Source organism: Parasteatoda tepidariorum, chromosome 3, assembly GCF_043381705.1.
Source record: "Parasteatoda tepidariorum isolate YZ-2023 chromosome 3, CAS_Ptep_4.0, whole genome shotgun sequence".
Lineage (NCBI taxonomy): Eukaryota > Metazoa > Arthropoda > Arachnida > Araneae > Theridiidae > Parasteatoda > Parasteatoda tepidariorum.
Genome location: NC_092206.1, coordinates 48,762,815 through 48,780,842, shown reverse-complemented (window position 1 = coordinate 48,780,842; position 18,028 = coordinate 48,762,815). Strand labels below are relative to the sequence as shown.

At 28.6% G+C, this 18,028-nt stretch overlaps 1 protein-coding gene across 3 annotated transcripts in view; it reads left to right on the top strand.

Moving 5' to 3' along the window:
- LOC107452307 (protein eyes shut homolog) overlaps positions 1-17,332 on the top strand; it is a 50,465-nt gene extending 33,133 nt beyond the window's left edge. For all 3 annotated transcript variants that reach the window (XM_016068696.3, XM_071178596.1, XM_016068697.3), the window contains 10 exons: positions 196-359; positions 1,716-1,985; positions 4,947-5,078; positions 6,381-6,500; positions 6,980-7,098; positions 9,665-9,806; positions 10,287-10,435; positions 11,917-12,068; positions 12,379-12,479; positions 16,157-17,332. In XM_016068696.3, the coding sequence (XP_015924182.2) occupies positions 196-359; positions 1,716-1,985; positions 4,947-5,078; positions 6,381-6,500; positions 6,980-7,098; positions 9,665-9,806; positions 10,287-10,435; positions 11,917-12,068; positions 12,379-12,479; positions 16,157-16,314 (1,507 nt within the window). In that variant the 3' untranslated portion in view covers positions 16,315-17,332. The remainder of the gene's footprint in view (positions 1-195; positions 360-1,715; positions 1,986-4,946; positions 5,079-6,380; positions 6,501-6,979; positions 7,099-9,664; positions 9,807-10,286; positions 10,436-11,916; positions 12,069-12,378; positions 12,480-16,156) is intronic.
- The last annotated feature ends 696 nt before the right edge of the window (positions 17,333-18,028 follow it).

Below are 18,028 nucleotides of genomic sequence, written 5' to 3'. Positions count from 1 at the left end.
TGGAGGACTTTTGCGACTCGACAGATTTAACGTGCATCAGTCACTTTACTACACGGCGAGACCAGGCTATCCCGACCTCCAAAACGAAATAATAAACTGGTTTTATTTGGTTAATTTTTTTTATTATTTTGAAATGTAAATATTTATTGGTGTAATATTAAAAAAAGAACTTTCTTTTTTTCCTTGTGATTTAAGATGTCAGTGTGTAGAAGGTTGGGTTGGAACTTTGTGTACACAAATAGAAACTCCATGCTCCTCAGGCAATCACAAGTGCCATAATTCTTCTCAGTGTGTTCCAGTAGATGATGATTATCGATGTGATTGCCCATTAGGCCAAAGTGGGAAATATTGTGAAAAAAGTATGTTTTTTTATTATACATAGCACCAAGTACTTGTCCCTTGTTAATTCATAAATGGTGTTTTCTAAAACAATGTACTTGATAATCTCTTATTCTTCAGACAGTAGTAATGTTTATAATGCATATTTGTATATCAGATAATGTTTAAATACAAATGTTTGCAATACGTAATGTTACCAATAGTATAATTTAATGTTTTAAGCATTATTGAGTAATGCAATAAAACATGAGCCGTTGTATTACTGTGTCAAAAAATTTAAATAGTATTTTAAAGTTATTTAGAATCTAAAACAAAGGGCTTTACTGGAAATGTTAAAAATTTAGGTTCTCAGGTTTTGCATTAAATTAAGATGTTACTTATATTGTTGGTAGAAAGCAGAGGATTGTGAGCTCAATCCTGGAGTTGGATTAAGCGACTAGCATGCATCCATAGCAAGGTGCAGGATAAATTTGTCCAAGTTAAAATTCTCACATTAGTTGAGAGTATAAGTTTAGAGAGAGAAAGATACCATTTCAAGTTCTTTTTATGTTGTGTTGTCTATAAATTTAAATACCAGTGGAAAGAAAAGTAGATAATAATCTTGAAAGAATCATTGCATTTACTTGAAATAAATTTATATAATTTATTTTATACTGGTAGATTATTATTCATCTGTAGTTTAATACAAAATTATTTTATCAACTTTATATTTTTACACCTTTTTAAATACTCAGATGTATTTACTCAATGCAATTTTGTATAACTTTGCTCAAAAGCTATTTTTCAAGCCAATTTTGTTAATCTTGTTGTGTTTTTCTTTTATGATTTAATTTATCAAGTTCAATAGCCTATTCCCTCTTTGTCTTCATAGGGCTGCTTGCATATTTATTTTTGGATTTTATTTTGTTAAGTTACTCTAATGTCATAAATCTAATGAAAATCAATATATACTACACAATAGAACGGATGCAATAACCTAGTAGTCAAAAGAAAACAAGTTTATATAGCTATTTGTTACAGAAAACAACAGCCATAAGTTAATAAGTTTCAAAATTTAAATTCAAATGTTTAAAGTTTTTATTATTTTGTTTATAAATTGATAGGGAAACAAAACATTTCATATAGTTAATAATTTATCGTAAAAATATATAATTAATAATTTATTAATATAAAAACCCATATAATTGATACAACATTGAAAACCATTAATTTATTTTTTGTTTTTTTACTGTAAAAGAGAACATATTTTTCTTCTATGCAAAACCAGGCTTTGTTTTCTAAGACTATACCTATAAAATGTTGTAATCACCTCTTGTACCAAATACATTTTGTAGAAAAGAATTTTTTGCATTTAAAATTACTTTCCATTTTTTCAGATATCTCAGTCAGTGATCCTTTATTTGATGGTGTGAGTTCATTTCTTTCTACTCAAATGGTGAATGTACGACACAGTATGGATGTTGTCATTAGCTTCAAGCCTTTATCGGACGAAGGACTACTTTTCTATGCTGCTCAGCATCTTAATGAACTGAGTCGAGATTTTATATCTTTATCCATTACATCCAGCTACATCCAACTACGATTTAATTTGGGAACAGATCCATCATCCACTGTTGTCTTACAATCATATCAACAGATTGATAAAAGTAAGCATTTATGTTCATTCTTGCTAAAATACTCTTTTTGTTTAGTATATTGGAGACGATTTATCATTTGTACTCTGTAAATCTTAAATAATTAATTTCTTTTTTTTTTTTTTACTGTACTCGATTTTCTTTCCTTTGTATTTGTTTAATTTTTATGCATAAATCTAGTGGCAGCCGTAATAAATCTAGGGGTCCTGTAATTGTGAAGCACTAACGGACCCTCAACTCTCAAAAGTAGGAAAAGTATTTCTTCCATCAACAAGACAGCCTAGTACTGGCCAGAGCTATCCCAACTAATCATTTCCATCTGACCTGATCATACACTAGATTTCTCTATTTATTCATACACATGGTTTTTAAATCTTTTTCCACAGAATCAATCCATCTGGTGTTTAGTCTTATCCTTTCTCAGTTGCCAGAAAACACTCCAAAAGTCATATTCTTAACTCGTTCACCATTATCCTTTCTATAGATGTAACTCAACCAGTGGCGTACGCAAGGGAGGGGTTTAGGGGTTTAAACACCCCCCTTGAGCTCAGCTAAAATGGCAAAAATAAAAATTTTAGTTGAAATTATGCGAGCTATTATTTTTTAAGACTACATATTTTTATTAGCCTTATGCCTACTTGTTTTTTTCTCACGGTATTTCTCAGAATACTGAAAAAACATTTACTATAATAGGGTTGTACTTTTGAAACCAAATTCACGTGATACTGTTACGGACTGGTTCCTTTGTCCTGCCAGTATAGTTTTCGAGACTGGCTGTCATTCGCGAGGTTTTTACGCGATGATTCTGGAATCCTAGACGTTCTGTCCTCTTTGAGACAATTCGAGAATTTTGGAAATGCGGTGAAAAATTATATAAAAGGGGGAACGGAGTACAGTGGAGTTAGTCAGTAAGAGTTATCTCTGCCGCTTGTCTTTCGGAGTTAGTCGCTAAATCTGTTTTGTTCTAATGAAAAGTTCATTCAATCGCCGAACCCGTCAACGCCACTATTTCGACTAGTGAAGAAATCAGTAACAATAACCATTGAAGATACTGTGCTCGTTAAAGTTATTCATTCCAGCTCGAAACTATGAGATTGCAGCATAGCGGATATTTCTGTGCCAATATATATATATATATGCTGTTCTTGGATCTTTAGGATGTCAAAACGCAAGAATTTAAAAAATTTTAATTATTTTGAGAAAAAATCACGACCTGAAATTAGTGAGGTGACAGCATCTAGTACCAATATAAGTATTTCTGTTGTACTGAAATGTGATACTTCCGTTGAAGAAAACGTTTCTAGCATAACAAAATCTGATGAATGTTAAAAAGACCCTCAAAGTGTTACTTTCCACCCATATGACATTGGACTTTTTTCAGAAGATATAAACTTAAAAAATCAAATCAAAATTTAACTAAACAATGTTGTCTAAATAAAAAGTTCTAGCTGTCTAAATTAGAGAAATAATATTGCTTTATTACAGATTCGAATTTCTTTTAGTAGTTTCAGAAAATTATGAACACCCTCCTTGAAAAAATTCTGCGTATGCCACTGAACTGAACCATCTAATTCTATGGGATTTAATGACTGAAAATTATTCGCCAAATGTGAAAAAATCATAAATTCAGTGAGACAAATTGTGCATTAACGATTGATATTTTTTTCACCTTAAAAGAAATATATATATTTTCCTTGATTCTGAAAATTATATCAATATGAATATTTTTTATTGGATTACAGTTATTTCCCTAGATATGTTGCATAACTAATAAGGATCATATAAAGTCCAGATAATGTGAGTGACTAGAGGGATTATGAGAAAACCGTAAAGTACAAATTAACATGCTCGTTGCCAGATCACACAATATCGCGTGTCGTAATTCTCTCGTAATTCAGTTTGTATCAATAAAGCAGATTAAGTGCTTGCTAGATGCATATTATCATCCAACTATTTTTCTAGAAAATAAGTATTCTCATGATAATAACTTATTGCTTTTTAAAATAAACTTATTGTAAAATTTGAAAATTAAAACGGTTACTGAAATAAGTAAATTTAAATTTGATTTTATCTTTACAGATTTAGATTATCATTTTTCAATGATAGATAAAGTATAACAACCCCCGCCCAAATTTCGTTAAAAAATCTCTGCGAGCAGTATAGAAACCAATAAAACAAAATAAAGCGGAATCAAATGATTCAAGTAACTTATCTTCTACCGAGATCCTTTTTTTCTAAATGGTTACAATCATGACAGTAAAAAATAAGCAAGAGAGAAAAAATTCTTTTATTAAAAACTAAATAACTTAATGAAATGTTTTATTTAAAATAAAATATATTTATTTAAAAGATAGTTGGAATTTTAAAAAAAATAATCAAATGTTGCTACAAGTTTATTCTTACATTACTGCTATAGTATAAGAAGCTACCAAAAATTTACTCCATCTTATTCTTATTTCTTTTCCTCAAAGATTACAAAACATTTACATTTTTTATTCTCTTTCTCCCATTCATGGCTCCTTCCCATCTGTTAAATGACTTTTGATTTGAATTTGCATTTTTGAAATAATTCAATTTATAGTAAATTTGTATTTTGACTTAAAGTTTTCTGTGGGAAAAAATTAATCATAAAAATTTGTTAAGATTTGCCTTTGGCAAAGACTTTTTAAATTTGACTAAGTCTTTTGATATTTGTCTAATTTACTGACAAGTAATTGGAAGTCCTTAGTGTGGGCCCTACAATCTTATTTCTTTTTTTACTGCTGTTAAGAAAAATATTTACACAGAGTTAAAAAGCAAATTACAATAACAAATTTATTGGTATTTGCTTTTTATTTCAGTTTAAATATTTATGCTTCACAACTGCTAAACAAATTTACCAATTGCTTATTGTAATTGTTTTGAATTACAAAGAAAATATTGTTTCAACTTTTTAAGATTTGAATGGAAAGTAAATGTCTTTTACACTATTAGATATTTGGCAAACTGTTGAATTTGGTAGATACAGAAGGGCTGCTTATTTGAAATTAGAAAAAGATGAAGAAGTTACTTCAATTTCACCCCCTGGTATGGAAATATTGGATGTTAACACTGATTTCTTCATAGGTATGATTGTTTATCTTACAATTTTTATGAGAATAAAAACTCTCTACAAATAATCTATTAATACATTTTTGTAGTTTTTAATTACTGTTGTGCTAAAATATTTTTTTTACCACCTCTACTAGACAGAACTGTATCTCAGAAAAATTTAAAACCTTTTGTATTCTGCAGGATTATTAATTTTCTTACTGAGAATCCCTTCTAGTATCATGAACAATGTAAATTATTGAGATTGTTAAAGTGTAACTTTTTCAATTTTATATTGATTATTGTTTAAAAAGCATACAATACATTTAACTTAATTTTTAAACTTTCAAATATTGTTTGCATCATGCCTAAACCATGAATGTGTCAATTTGCACTGTTGTCTCATTCATGGTTTGGGCATGATGCTGGCAATATCATAAGACAAAATCATAACCTTTACCAATAATGGATCACTCAGGTTAATAAAAAAAATATTAAAGGTTTTACGTACCGTATATTCCGGCGTATAACGCGCACTTTTAATACAAAAAATAACATTGGAATTTACGGGTGCGCGGTATACGCCGAATATAAAAAATTATAGATTAAAAAAATTTAAATTTAGAAAAATACTTTTATTTTAAAGAAATAACATACCTTTACCTATATACTTCATTGATTTTCGTTATTACATAAATAGCTCATTATATTCGTCTTCCGCTATCAATTACAATCATTAAAATTTTTTTGTATTATAATTACAACTTTTTTTGTATTATCTGTAAGGTGGGACCTAAACATGTCCCACTCTAAAAGGCTTTCTGGTTTTCTTACGCAACCAGGACGGATTTGCCAGATGTTTTTTACCCACAATTTAGCACCATTTTTGTCCATCCAGAATCACATTATTGCTCTTTCAATTCTAGCCCTCACATGCATGTCAAATTCAGTTCTTTTATTTTTTCAAAAGATAGGGAAAAATACTTTTTATTTACGATCTTGAAAGATGAGATATTGCACATGTACAATACAAATTTTCGTGCGCGTTATACGAAGAGTATATCTTAAAATTAAAAAAAGTAATTAGAAATTACGGGTGCACGTTATACGCCGGGGCGCGTTATGCGCCGGAATATACGGTATCTCAGAGGAATTAAAAGAACATGTTATATCCCTCTATGCTCTGTATTACTTTATTTTAAACTCTTCTTTAATTAAATGCTAGAGAAATATATATTTTTAATAATATATTGTAATAAATGGTTATTTTTTATGTTGTAGATTTCAAGTATACTGAAATTCGCCTTTTTTTTTTTTTTTTTTAAATTTGATTTGTAGGAGGTGTTCCTGATCTTTCATCATTACCAAAAGAAGCTGTTGAAACTGTGCCTACTTACTTTAAAGGTTGTGTAAGACATCTGTCCATAAATTCGAAAAATGTGGCATTAAATATTAATGGTATGTCAAACTAATTAAAAAGTTGTCAAAATTTGTAATTAATATTCCAGTTTATTCTACTTATATGTACTTTTCACATAAACATGATAAATGTACATTTTTTTTTTTTTTTTTTTGCTTTAACATTGATTTTATTTAAAAAACCTTTTAACCCTATAATGTATCTTACTATTTCAAATGAATTTTAATAATTATTGTTGATTTAACTTTTTTTTTCTAATTCATAGTTTATGTTTATTTTGTTTAAATTTTTTTTTCTGAATTGTTTTAATGATAGGTTGAATTTATTAGATATTTCATATCGTAAAAACTTCATATATCACACCTTAATAGCTTTTAAATTTGAAAAAGTAAATTTTTATAATAATTTATTTTTTCAATTGCAATGAAACTGGGTGTTATTTACCACAGTGATAGTTTTCTAAGCTTTCATTTCTGTTGGAAAATTTTTTTGATGTTTATATGTTTTTTTAATATAGGAACCATTAATGGGAGAAATATTGAAGATTGTGATGGAACATCTTGTGGTTATGATAGTTGCAAAAATAATGGCCTATGTATTCCCAAAGATGACGGATTTTTCTGTCAGTGTTCTGAAGTTAGTATATTTACAATAAAATCTGTTTACATTATATACTCTATTTACAAAACTTAGAGACTAAAGGTTAAACAAAAGTTTTTAAAGCTATACAAAATTTTGCTTATTTCAGTTTTGGGAAATAATTCCTAAATTTTGCATCCGAACTTAGCAATTTAAGCAATTCACAGTCTTTATGCACATTATAAGTATTATAATATGCGTGTATAAAATATTTAATGTATTTTATTTAAACTAAATGGGACAACAGTATAAAGTTCTAATATTTGTTAAAATTTAAAAAAGCGCATATTTTTTATAATACAATTTTCTCACTTGTCTCAGGATAAATTTGTGAACAACTCATTGTTACAAATTTTTTTTTAAATTACGCCCGCCATCGTCTTCTCAGACATAAGGCGTCTTGCAGTCCAATACAATACTGAAGTAGCTCCAGAAGGTGAGAGGGCACAAAAGTCATCACAGGAACGAATGTCAAAAAGACTGGGGCAATCAAATAGATGCTCCCCAGTCATAGGCGAAGTGTTACAGAGCACACAAAGAGGTGAATTGACTAGGTTAATTTTAAATAGACGGGCCTGCTAGTAGTCATGTCCAGTAATTATTCTAAGGCAAGCAACTCCCTCGACTCTGGGAAGGAGGATTGTTACAATATGAAGGAATTTAAAATTGCTTGGCTTTTTGATAAATTAAGAACTTAAACATTGTTTAAATATGCAACTAGTAATTCTGGATATAATTGTTAGGACATCTCTTGTAAACTTAGTATCATTTGAAAATATAGTTAAGATCAAAATTATATTTGTAGCTTAACATTGTCTTGGGTAACAAAACAGATACAAATTTATGATGGTTTTTTACATCTAAATAATATGACGTAGCTTTAGAGTGTTGCTTAACTTTCTTTGTTTAGAAGATTTTTATCTTTCTTGTAATTATTTTGATGTTTTAACATATTATAGATGATGTTCTGTTTATTTGTTAAAATTATTTTTTCGCTTTAAAACAAACACTCACCAAACTGTTATTCACACTGTTCTTAATTTTTTTAAATTGAAAAACAATTCTCTAAGATAAGATTTTTATATAATAGTTTTATATTTATGATTTTTATTTTATTTTAGACTTTTTTAATGTACCCTTACCTAAAGCACTTCAGTGGAAAAAATAGTCTTAAAATTAAAGAATTTATTAATAAGCTTTTCTTGTTGAAGATTTTCTTCATTATTTGTGCCATAATTCACCAATCCCATTCAAGGATTATTGAAAACTCATAGCGAGACAGCACAAAATTTTTGTTATTTAGGTTCATTTAAAAAGATGTAGCAATTTAATGGTCATTTAATTTTAAAGGAATGACTTTAGTTATAATTATTTTCACAAACATGTCATTCTTTATCCATTTCTAGCTTTTTATCTGCTTTTTCTGCTGTAAGTTGTTTTCTTATAATGGAATTCTTAAGAATTATTCTTTTGATAATCCTTTTATTACTTTTCTATTTAAAATGAAAGAAATGTAGGGTAAACCAACCAGTGAAGGAACATTTCATATATATTGATTAAAAATAAGAATTTGAAAGTTTTTCTTTAGATTGATTGGTAACAATAGCTTACTGTCAAACAATAGGAAGTCATCTAGCAATGTTTTGGATTACCTGGTCAAATAGACTTCTCTGGAAAAAATTTTGAATTTGTTATTATCTCTGCAACACCTTGTTTCTTTGAAAATATTATAAGGTGAGTGTTTGTATTTATATGTTTGAAGTGGAATTAATTGCATGTAATAGTTTTATTTTTCTAGCTGTGAAAAAGAGAATTCAAAATATAGTTATTGAAGTTACATTTTATTTTTTTTAAGCATCATAGCATAATAAAGTACTGAGATAAGGGGGTGTTTATTCACTGGATCATCAAACGATAAAAAACCAGTGAAGGCACAAGTGTTCCTTTACTGATTTTTTTTCTAAGTTAATGAAAATAAAAGATAAACTTTAATTTTCTTGTACCTTTAGTGATGTTCCGCATCAAAAGTATGTTAAAAATACGAAAAATAACTTCTAACCAGTGAGGGAACAGGCATGTTCCTTTACTGGGCATAGATTTCCCAGTGAATGAACAGTATGTGTTAATATGTTGACACTTAAATTTTCAATTCATGATTACAAAAAAAATTTAACATTTTCCAAGTATTTATATGTTATAATTTCAAGAATAGGCTTGTTTTTAAATACTTGTATGATTTATAAATTCATAAAAAGCATAAAAAATAACCAAAATTAAGTGTTCCTTTACTGGGTGTTCATTCACTGGTAAGAGCTGTTCCTTCACTTGGTCTTCTTACTACTTGTTATTTGAACATCCAAAACTTTAAAACAATATTATGTAAGCTCTACAATTTTTTTACATAATTTGCAATTAGTAACAAATATGTTGACAATGTCATTTAACTAAAATTACTGATTTTGAAATTAATATGATTTTTTAAAAGGCAAGCGAAGCTTAAGTGTTCCTTCACTGGTTAGTTTACCCAATACATATATTTTTGTAACATTTTTATACTTTCCAGTCTTATCGCGGTCAAATGTGTGAGGTTCATGCCCAATGTTGGCACCACAACTGTATTCATGGATCATCATGTATTCCAAATGCAGATGGTGGTCATCAGTGTTTATGTGCCATTGGTTGGCAAGGAGATCAATGTGAAAGAGGTAATCATTATAAAATAACTAAATATCTTCAAATAAGAAAGAAGTGTTAACATTATTCAGATTTTTTTATCCATATTTCAGCTTAATTATGGGTATATAATTATTTGTTTTTATTTAATTGATTTTTCATAATTATTTTCTCCTTTAATTATTAATATTTTGTATTTTCTTTTTCATAAATCTTCAGTTTGTGCTTTATTTATCATTGCTCATTGCATGAATACAATAAGTTTCAAATTTAAAATTGTTTGATTAGAAGAATTAATTATTGTAAACTTGTGATTAAAAATTATTATGAGTCGCGTGTTAATAATAATTTTCTGTTTTTTCCGATATGGACGTTTAAGAGATTTTTTTGTTAAATATCTATTTGTATCCTTATGCAACCCGTGTTTGCAGAAAAATAAAATTAAAGATTATTAGTTTAAGTACGTAATTATTAAATATATGCCTTGAGATAATTTTATATTTTCTTTTCAGGAGTTAACGTCTCGAGTGCATATTTTATGGGTGCAAGTTATTTATTGTACCAAGACATCTCATACAGACATTTGGATTTAACTAAAACATCCATTTCATTTGCCTTTTCTTCAAAAGAAAAATCTGGTTTATTATTATGGAATGGAAAGGTATGAACAATTCAATTTATATATTTTTTTTTTTTTGTGTGAATAAGGCAGACATTTTTTATTTCGTGAATAAACCAGCAGATTCAAATGAATAGAGATACAATGTCTTTAAAGTTTAAAGCTTACCATTTGATAAGGATAGACTTTTTTTCATCCTAATTATAAGAAAGTTAATACTGAATATTATGTTCTTAAAGAAATATTTACTCGATTTTTATTCTGATTAAATTTACATTTTTACATTCGGTTTATATTGTCACTTTTCCTCCCTAAATTCAAATATTAATACCTAAATTATGGGGTGCAAGGAAACATCTTATATTCAGCGCAGAATTCGGAAAATATCCAACACTCTAGAACAGGAGTGGCGAACCTTTATACACCAACGTGCCAATTTTTCTAAAAAATTGTTCAATGAGGTCATAGACATGCCGTCAAATAATTTTGACTTCGTGATTATTTGGAAAATAATAATACTAAATACTATCAACTCAAAACTCTTTATTTACATTGAACGAAAAATACATTTTGCCATGTCTTAAAACAACTTAAAGTAACATCAGTGTGAATTCTGTTGTTGCAGATTAGATGACAAATAACTTATATTAAGTTGTAGGATGTTAGTTTAAGCAGGACAGTTATTTTTTTTTTTTTGCTAGTTATATATTTTTAGCTTGTTTTTTATGGTTATTAATTGTTTTTTTAGCATTAATTGTTAATTTTTTTATTAATGATTGTTTATTATTTTGTTTGTTTTTGTGAATTTTATTTTAATTGTTACATATGCTTCATAGTGTAATAACAATTCATAGTGTAATAACAATTGTGATCGATGGAGTGCCCAAAATATTGTGCCATTGGTTCGCCATTCCTGCTCTAGAAGTATATATAAAGTGTATAAATTTAAAGTACATGCACTGAGGATAGAGGACTGTCGTTAGAGAAGCCTGTCATTTGTAGCAGCCAGTGTTCAATCTTAGACTCTGCTAAGACCTATCAAGTTCATGCCATATAAGTGCTTGTAAAATCTGTCAATTCAAAAGTCCTGTGGTCATTTTCTGAGCAGTACCATGGATACAGGAATCTGAAGAAAAATTTCTTTCCCTTCAGATCTGTGTCTAAATTGAGGTATTGCCCTCACAAACTTATGATGGCATGTCTTCGGATCATCCTCAGGTATGTTTCCCAGAACGTATAAAATAGCTTTTTGTGCAACTCCACTATGATGTAAATAAAGTACTTACGTACCATACATGTACATAAATAAAACAAATTTTTAATTTATGAAATGATGTCAAATATTATTTTGCTTTATCACTGTTTATGCACAGTACAAAGGGAAAAAAAATCTTTCATTTGTCATAAAATGATTTTTTAAAATATATTTTTTAAATTGATATCTTAATTGCATCTTCACTGAACTTTTCATGTTTGATAATTGCCATTTGTTATCAATTGTTCATCCCATTTTAATTTTGCAGATTTATTCTGAAGATGGGGATTATCTGGGTATTGGTTTAAGTAATAATCATTTACATCTTGTTTGGAACATAGGATGGTTATCTCGAAGTGAAATTATGACTGACAGAATTCCATCTGAAACAGGATCTTGGCATCATGTGAGCATTGAAAGGTAAGTTACATCTCTTTTTATTTAAGTACCATTGTTTTATAATTAAACTTCTAGTAAACTTTTTTTTTAAATTGTTGTTAAAATATTTATTTATTTCTACTCAACAATTAATGTATTTTTATATCTACATAATCGGCTTTAATTTAAATGTATTATGTGTATAATGATATTGTACTACAACATTTATTTTTATTGTGCACTTTATTTATTATAAATAAAATAAGAAATATTTCTGTAAAATATAAATCCCAAATTTGTACTCTTCAATGGAAATAATTAATTTTTTTTTATCTATTGCATTTATTTTTAGGGATAATAAAATTTTAAAGCTCTTTATTGACGGAGAAAAATATACAAGTGTGGTCTCTGGTGATTTTTATGAACTGAACACTGATGGCGTGTATTATTTTGGTAAAATATTCATTATTTTCACTCTTGAGTGCAAATGCTTTGAACCATTGTTTTACAAATTCTTCAATTTTTTATGTATATAGGTATATTTATTTTGTGATTGCTGAAGACTTTTTTTAAAAGAAAATCAGAGCATAATTTTTGGAACTCAGAATGAATCTTGAAAATAATATCCATTTCTGTTAGTTTCTTTCATTATTAAATCAAAAGTATTATCAATAAAAATATCTCGAATTGAACACTAAAATTTTTATGTTGCAACATTCTAAACTGTGTTCAGTTACTTTGAATCATAATGATGAACATTTTTATACCACTTCATGCCATGCAGGGTATTTTTGTTACATTTTTCTATGTATTTTGTGTGTTTTTACTGCTTTGTTAAAGGATTTTTTAATCTGATTCATCATTTTCAGAGTTGCTTCCATTGAAATCTCCCTAAGCTGTCCCATGTTTGCTTTCACCAATGCGTAATGTTATGTAATTTCTTAAGATTGTTCAATTTGATTATATTTTTACCAACCCCTAAACCTCTTGCCACTCTCCATTTTTTATATCTTGATTATTTAATAAATTGCTTATTCAAAAAGTCATGATATTTTCCCATTATTTACGAGATTTTTCTTACTTTTGTCATGATTATTTTAAACTGAATGCATTGGATCCGGGAATAGAAGGTTTCCATCGCAATAAGGTGCCCCCAGTCCGGCTCGCACTGACCACAGTGCTGAGGTAAAATGCCCTGACTTGTAGAGGAATTATTTGTTAGAATCCCCTTACAGTCAGGCTAACTGTCGGAGGTTCTTGTGGTTTCCTTTCCGTGTAGCACAAATACGGGCTAGTTCCCTCAAAAAATCTTCTATGAAGGCTAGTTTCTCCCAATGCTTGATCTAAGAGTTCTCTTGTCTTCTGGGTTGGGTTCAAAATTACAAAGCTATAGAGCTGGACATTTATTATCTTAAACTCGGAGTTGGGTCGATTGTTCAACACCGGTTATAAAATATGAAATAAATTAAAAACTGAATGATGCTGCCCATGTTTTCCTTTTTTTAATCGTCATTACGAGATATGAGTTAACTGCAAAGTGATTTGTCTGTGAGAAAGACCAAGCTGGTTGCAAATCAAAATCAGTTCTTTATCAAACTCAAAACTCAATTGTTTTACAATTCTTGCTTTAATGTATATTTATATTCTATTGTGATTAGTATTTGATATAATCATATACAGTAGAACCCGTTTAAGAAGTTTTTCAAGGGAGTGGAAAGAAACGACTTATTAAACGGTGAAACTTAAAAACACATTAATAAAAAACTAAAAAATTTGAAATTGTGTAACTTATATTAAATTCTCAGCCAATGAAATAAATATTGAATTTTAATATTCATTTAGAAAAAAATTGCTAATAAATAAAAACAAAGTAACCTACTTTATTTTTTGTTTCATACAATGTAATATACGTTGTTACAATAATTGACTAGATTTCTGTGAGAAAAAATCGTGTAAAGTGGTTTGTTTTTGTCTTTTCTCACCTACCTTTAAGTGAAAATTGTCCAACTGCTGTAAAAATTTAAACATTTCCGGGGGTACATTTTCAACAGTGTAAATAAATTTCCTAAAAGTATCCAGCCCTTTCCTGGCATCAGAAAAGCTAGGTGGTTTAGCAATATCTTCTTCAGTTTCACTGAATTCTTCTGTATCATTTGTAACATCACAAATATCCTCTAATGTCAGCATATCACAAGGTAAAATTTCGTCGTCAACGGATACATATTCTTCAAACGATGCTGTGAAATTAAGTTTATTTTTGAATGACTTCCAATCATTAACAAAATTTACGTTTGTTTCTTCGTCTTCATCTGATATTTCATATTCAGCTTCTAAGAGATATTCTTCAGTTGTATCTCCGTCAGAGAATCCAGCTTTCCGAAAACAGTTAGCAATGGCAGATGGTGTTATTAATTCCCATGCTGATACAATTAACTCAATCGCTTCTAACATATTGACTTTTTTTAGCTCTCCAGTATTTTCAAGTCCTTCCAGCATCCGTTTCACAAGTCGCATTTTATAATGCTGCTTAAATACCTTAATAACTCCCTGATCCATTGGTTGTAGAACAGAAGTAGAATTTGGTGGTAAGAACTGCAACTTGATGTTAGTGTACTTATTCTCCTTGGAATGAGCAGCGCAGTTGTCTACGAAGATTATGATGTTTCGTTTTTCTTTTCGCATCTTACTGTCTAATTTTTTCAAATACGTTTCAAAAATTTTAATTGTCATCCAGGATTTTTGATTACTGTCATAATCACAAGGCAGTGACTTAACATTTCGAAAGCATCTTGGTTTTTTCGATTTACCGATAACTAAAATCGGTAATTTTTCTATACCATTCATACTGGCCCCAACTAAAATTGTCAAACGTTCTTTACTGTTTTTTCCGCCATGACAGGGTTCACCTTTAAAGGCAAAAGTTTTATCTGGTAAAAGATTGAAAAACAGTCCACATTCATCCATGTTAAAAATGTTCTTTGGTTGATACCCTGAAATAATTTCAGGTAATTTAGCTTTCCATTCTTCAGCTTCTTGTAAATCAACGCTGTTACAATCTCCTTTAATTGTTTTATAAACTAGACCAGCTCTTTTTTTCATCCGATCAATCCATCCATTGGAAGGCGTAAAATCAACATTCAATTTCTCCGCAATCTCTAATGCTTTTCCTCTAAGAAGAGTTCCGTTGACAGGTATGTTGGCGGATCTTGCTTGTTTAAACCATATCATCAGTTTCTCTTCAATATTTTCGTATTTTCCTTTCTTCACTTTTTTTACTTTCTGGGATGCACCGGAACAAGAAGAGTTTAAGATGATGTCTTTCTTAGCAATAATGCCATTTAACGTAGTAACAGGAAGATCTAAATTTTTTGCTATTTGAACTCGTGTTAATTGAGGATAGCTGTCAACAGCTTTTAAAATTTTTACTTTGTCATCAATAGATAGAGCTTTACGCTTAATGCCTTTACAGGACATTTTCCACAAAAATCAAACTTTTTACGATGATTTTTAAGATAACATAAGCGCCTACACTAAGAAAATTTTCAACGAAATGCTGCTAAATGTTTAGATGTATCTTTCTCTTCAGTTATTGAATGGGTGTGGACAGCAGTGAAGTTCGTGAGTCACCAGGCTATTCATTTAAGGTGGACACAATGACAAAGCTATTCCCTACATTCTTATCAGTTTCATAGTTCATCTAAAGGTTCACATTCCTTTGCTCACACCTGTTCCTGATAAGTCACCTTTCTTTGTAACAAAGGAGTGATGAAGGTCAGTGGTCAGTACCCATACATGTGTTTGTAAGGGCAAGTTAAAACTAAATAAGACATTTTAAATAAAATTTTAAAAAATTGAAATTAGGAGTGGAAACTTCTTAAACGGGAAAAAAACTTCTTATAAAAGTAAATTTAACATTATGGTAATTGGTTTTTTTAAAAAATAACTTCTTACGCGGGAAAACTTCTTAAAAGGGAACTTTTTAAGCGGGTTCCACTGTATATTGACTCACAAATATTTTAGTGGATTTCTGAAGTCTCATCAAAACAAAATTACTTAATTACTTGTTGTTTTGTTAAATATTTCATTTCACGAGTATTTAATATTTTTCATATGTGTTTCATGTATTTTAGGTGGTTTTCCCTATGGATTAGATATAGAGGAAGAGACTTTAGGGTACTTCAGTGATTCCTTTGTCGGGTGCATCAAAGATTTGTCTATATCTGGGAGAAATATCAACATAATGGACCTAAAAGAGGGAAAAAACCTTGAGCCTTGTTCTATTAGCTAATAAACATATTAGGTTTTTAATGATTTAAAAAAGTGTATTGATCCAGCATTAAAAATCAAAATTTTAAAAAATCTAAATGAGATTTATTTTATCATCCTTAAGAAACTGATAATTTTTATGCATTCTCTAAAAAATATGTCACTATCAATATCAGTTAGTATTTCAAATGTCATAGGATAGATTTATGTAATTTCTGTTTTAGGTTACTTGTCCTTGTTAGAAAAAAATATTTAAAAATGTCTTTTTTTCAAAAGAAAAAAAATCAGTTTTCACCACAATTAAAATAATAAATCTCACTCATAATAATCAAACCATACTGTGCCTAAGTGTTTTGTGCTATCGGATTTTTAACTATTTAAAACTATTCCGTCCATTTTGCATATGTGTGTTCTATGCTTTAACCAATTTATATAACCTTTTAAACAATATTTATCATTAAAATATATTAATACTTATTCAGAATTTCTTAGAAAATAATTTTTTAAACCAATATTGTTTTACTCTTCTGCTGCCAACATTCAATCAAAATATTTGGAAAATTAAGTCCATTCACATAACATTATTCTTTATAAATCAATGAATTTTATTCTTTTTGATATTCTTGTTTGTAACCTTATCTAATTTTTTTTCATACATAGTATTGGAAACAATACTTTGAATCTTAAGAAATCTTTAAACATAATACAATTTTGTATGCTGATGTTAAGAATGGTTATATTTATTACAGTAGTTTACGCTTGTGTTGTTATTTTTTATAAAGCATTTTATATTGTGAACAATTTAAAATATATCAATGCTAGCTACTGACTTTGGCAATACTTCTCTGAGTACTATACACTCATGTATTGAATTAGTTTTAAGATTTAATTACTGCCAGAAGCCAACTGTTTTCTGGCAGCATTTTTCTCATATACCGAAAAATGCCTTTCAAATGTATGATTTATATTCATTTCTTAGATCAGCGGTACCCAATTATTTTGGCTAAATAATCAACCTTCTCTTGGCAGAACCCCCCAACTTTATAAATAAAGTTTAAGGTAATTGTGAACGTTATAACCTATAAAAGACTATATTTAAAACTTTCAATTAAAAGAATGAAGATTTTTCATCGTTTTATAGTTAATAATCTTAAATTAGGTTTTATGTCCAACAATTAAATTTACAGTTTTTGTGTTATATCTAGTTTAGTTATGAATTTGCATCTGGTGTATATACATAAGTTGAAAATGATTAAAATAAATTGAATTATTGTTTATTTCGATATGATAACTTAAAAGAACTGCTATAAATATTTAAAAATGGTCATTATGGAAACGTATTTTTTTAAAAAAGAATTCAGTTATTTTGATTTGAAAAGAGCTATGGGAAATTCTAATAGAATATTTTATAAATGCTTATTTTTTTCATAATTTGTTCAATGTATTGTTGTTAGAAATATTATATTTTCTTTCAAAAAATACCATTTCTATTTCATTGGCATTTTACTTGAAATAATTTCATCAAGGCTATCATAAGGTTAAATAAATTGTTAATTATAAACGGGATCATATAATCATTATTTCATAACTCATCTCCACTGAACACCATTTGGGTACCGCTGCCTTAAATAATCTTTCATTCAAACATGTGTAAAAATAATTCAAGTTTGCATTTTGCAGAAAATGAGACCCTTAAATCTGTCCCGCATTATAGGATTAGACCTTTCTAACTCCTA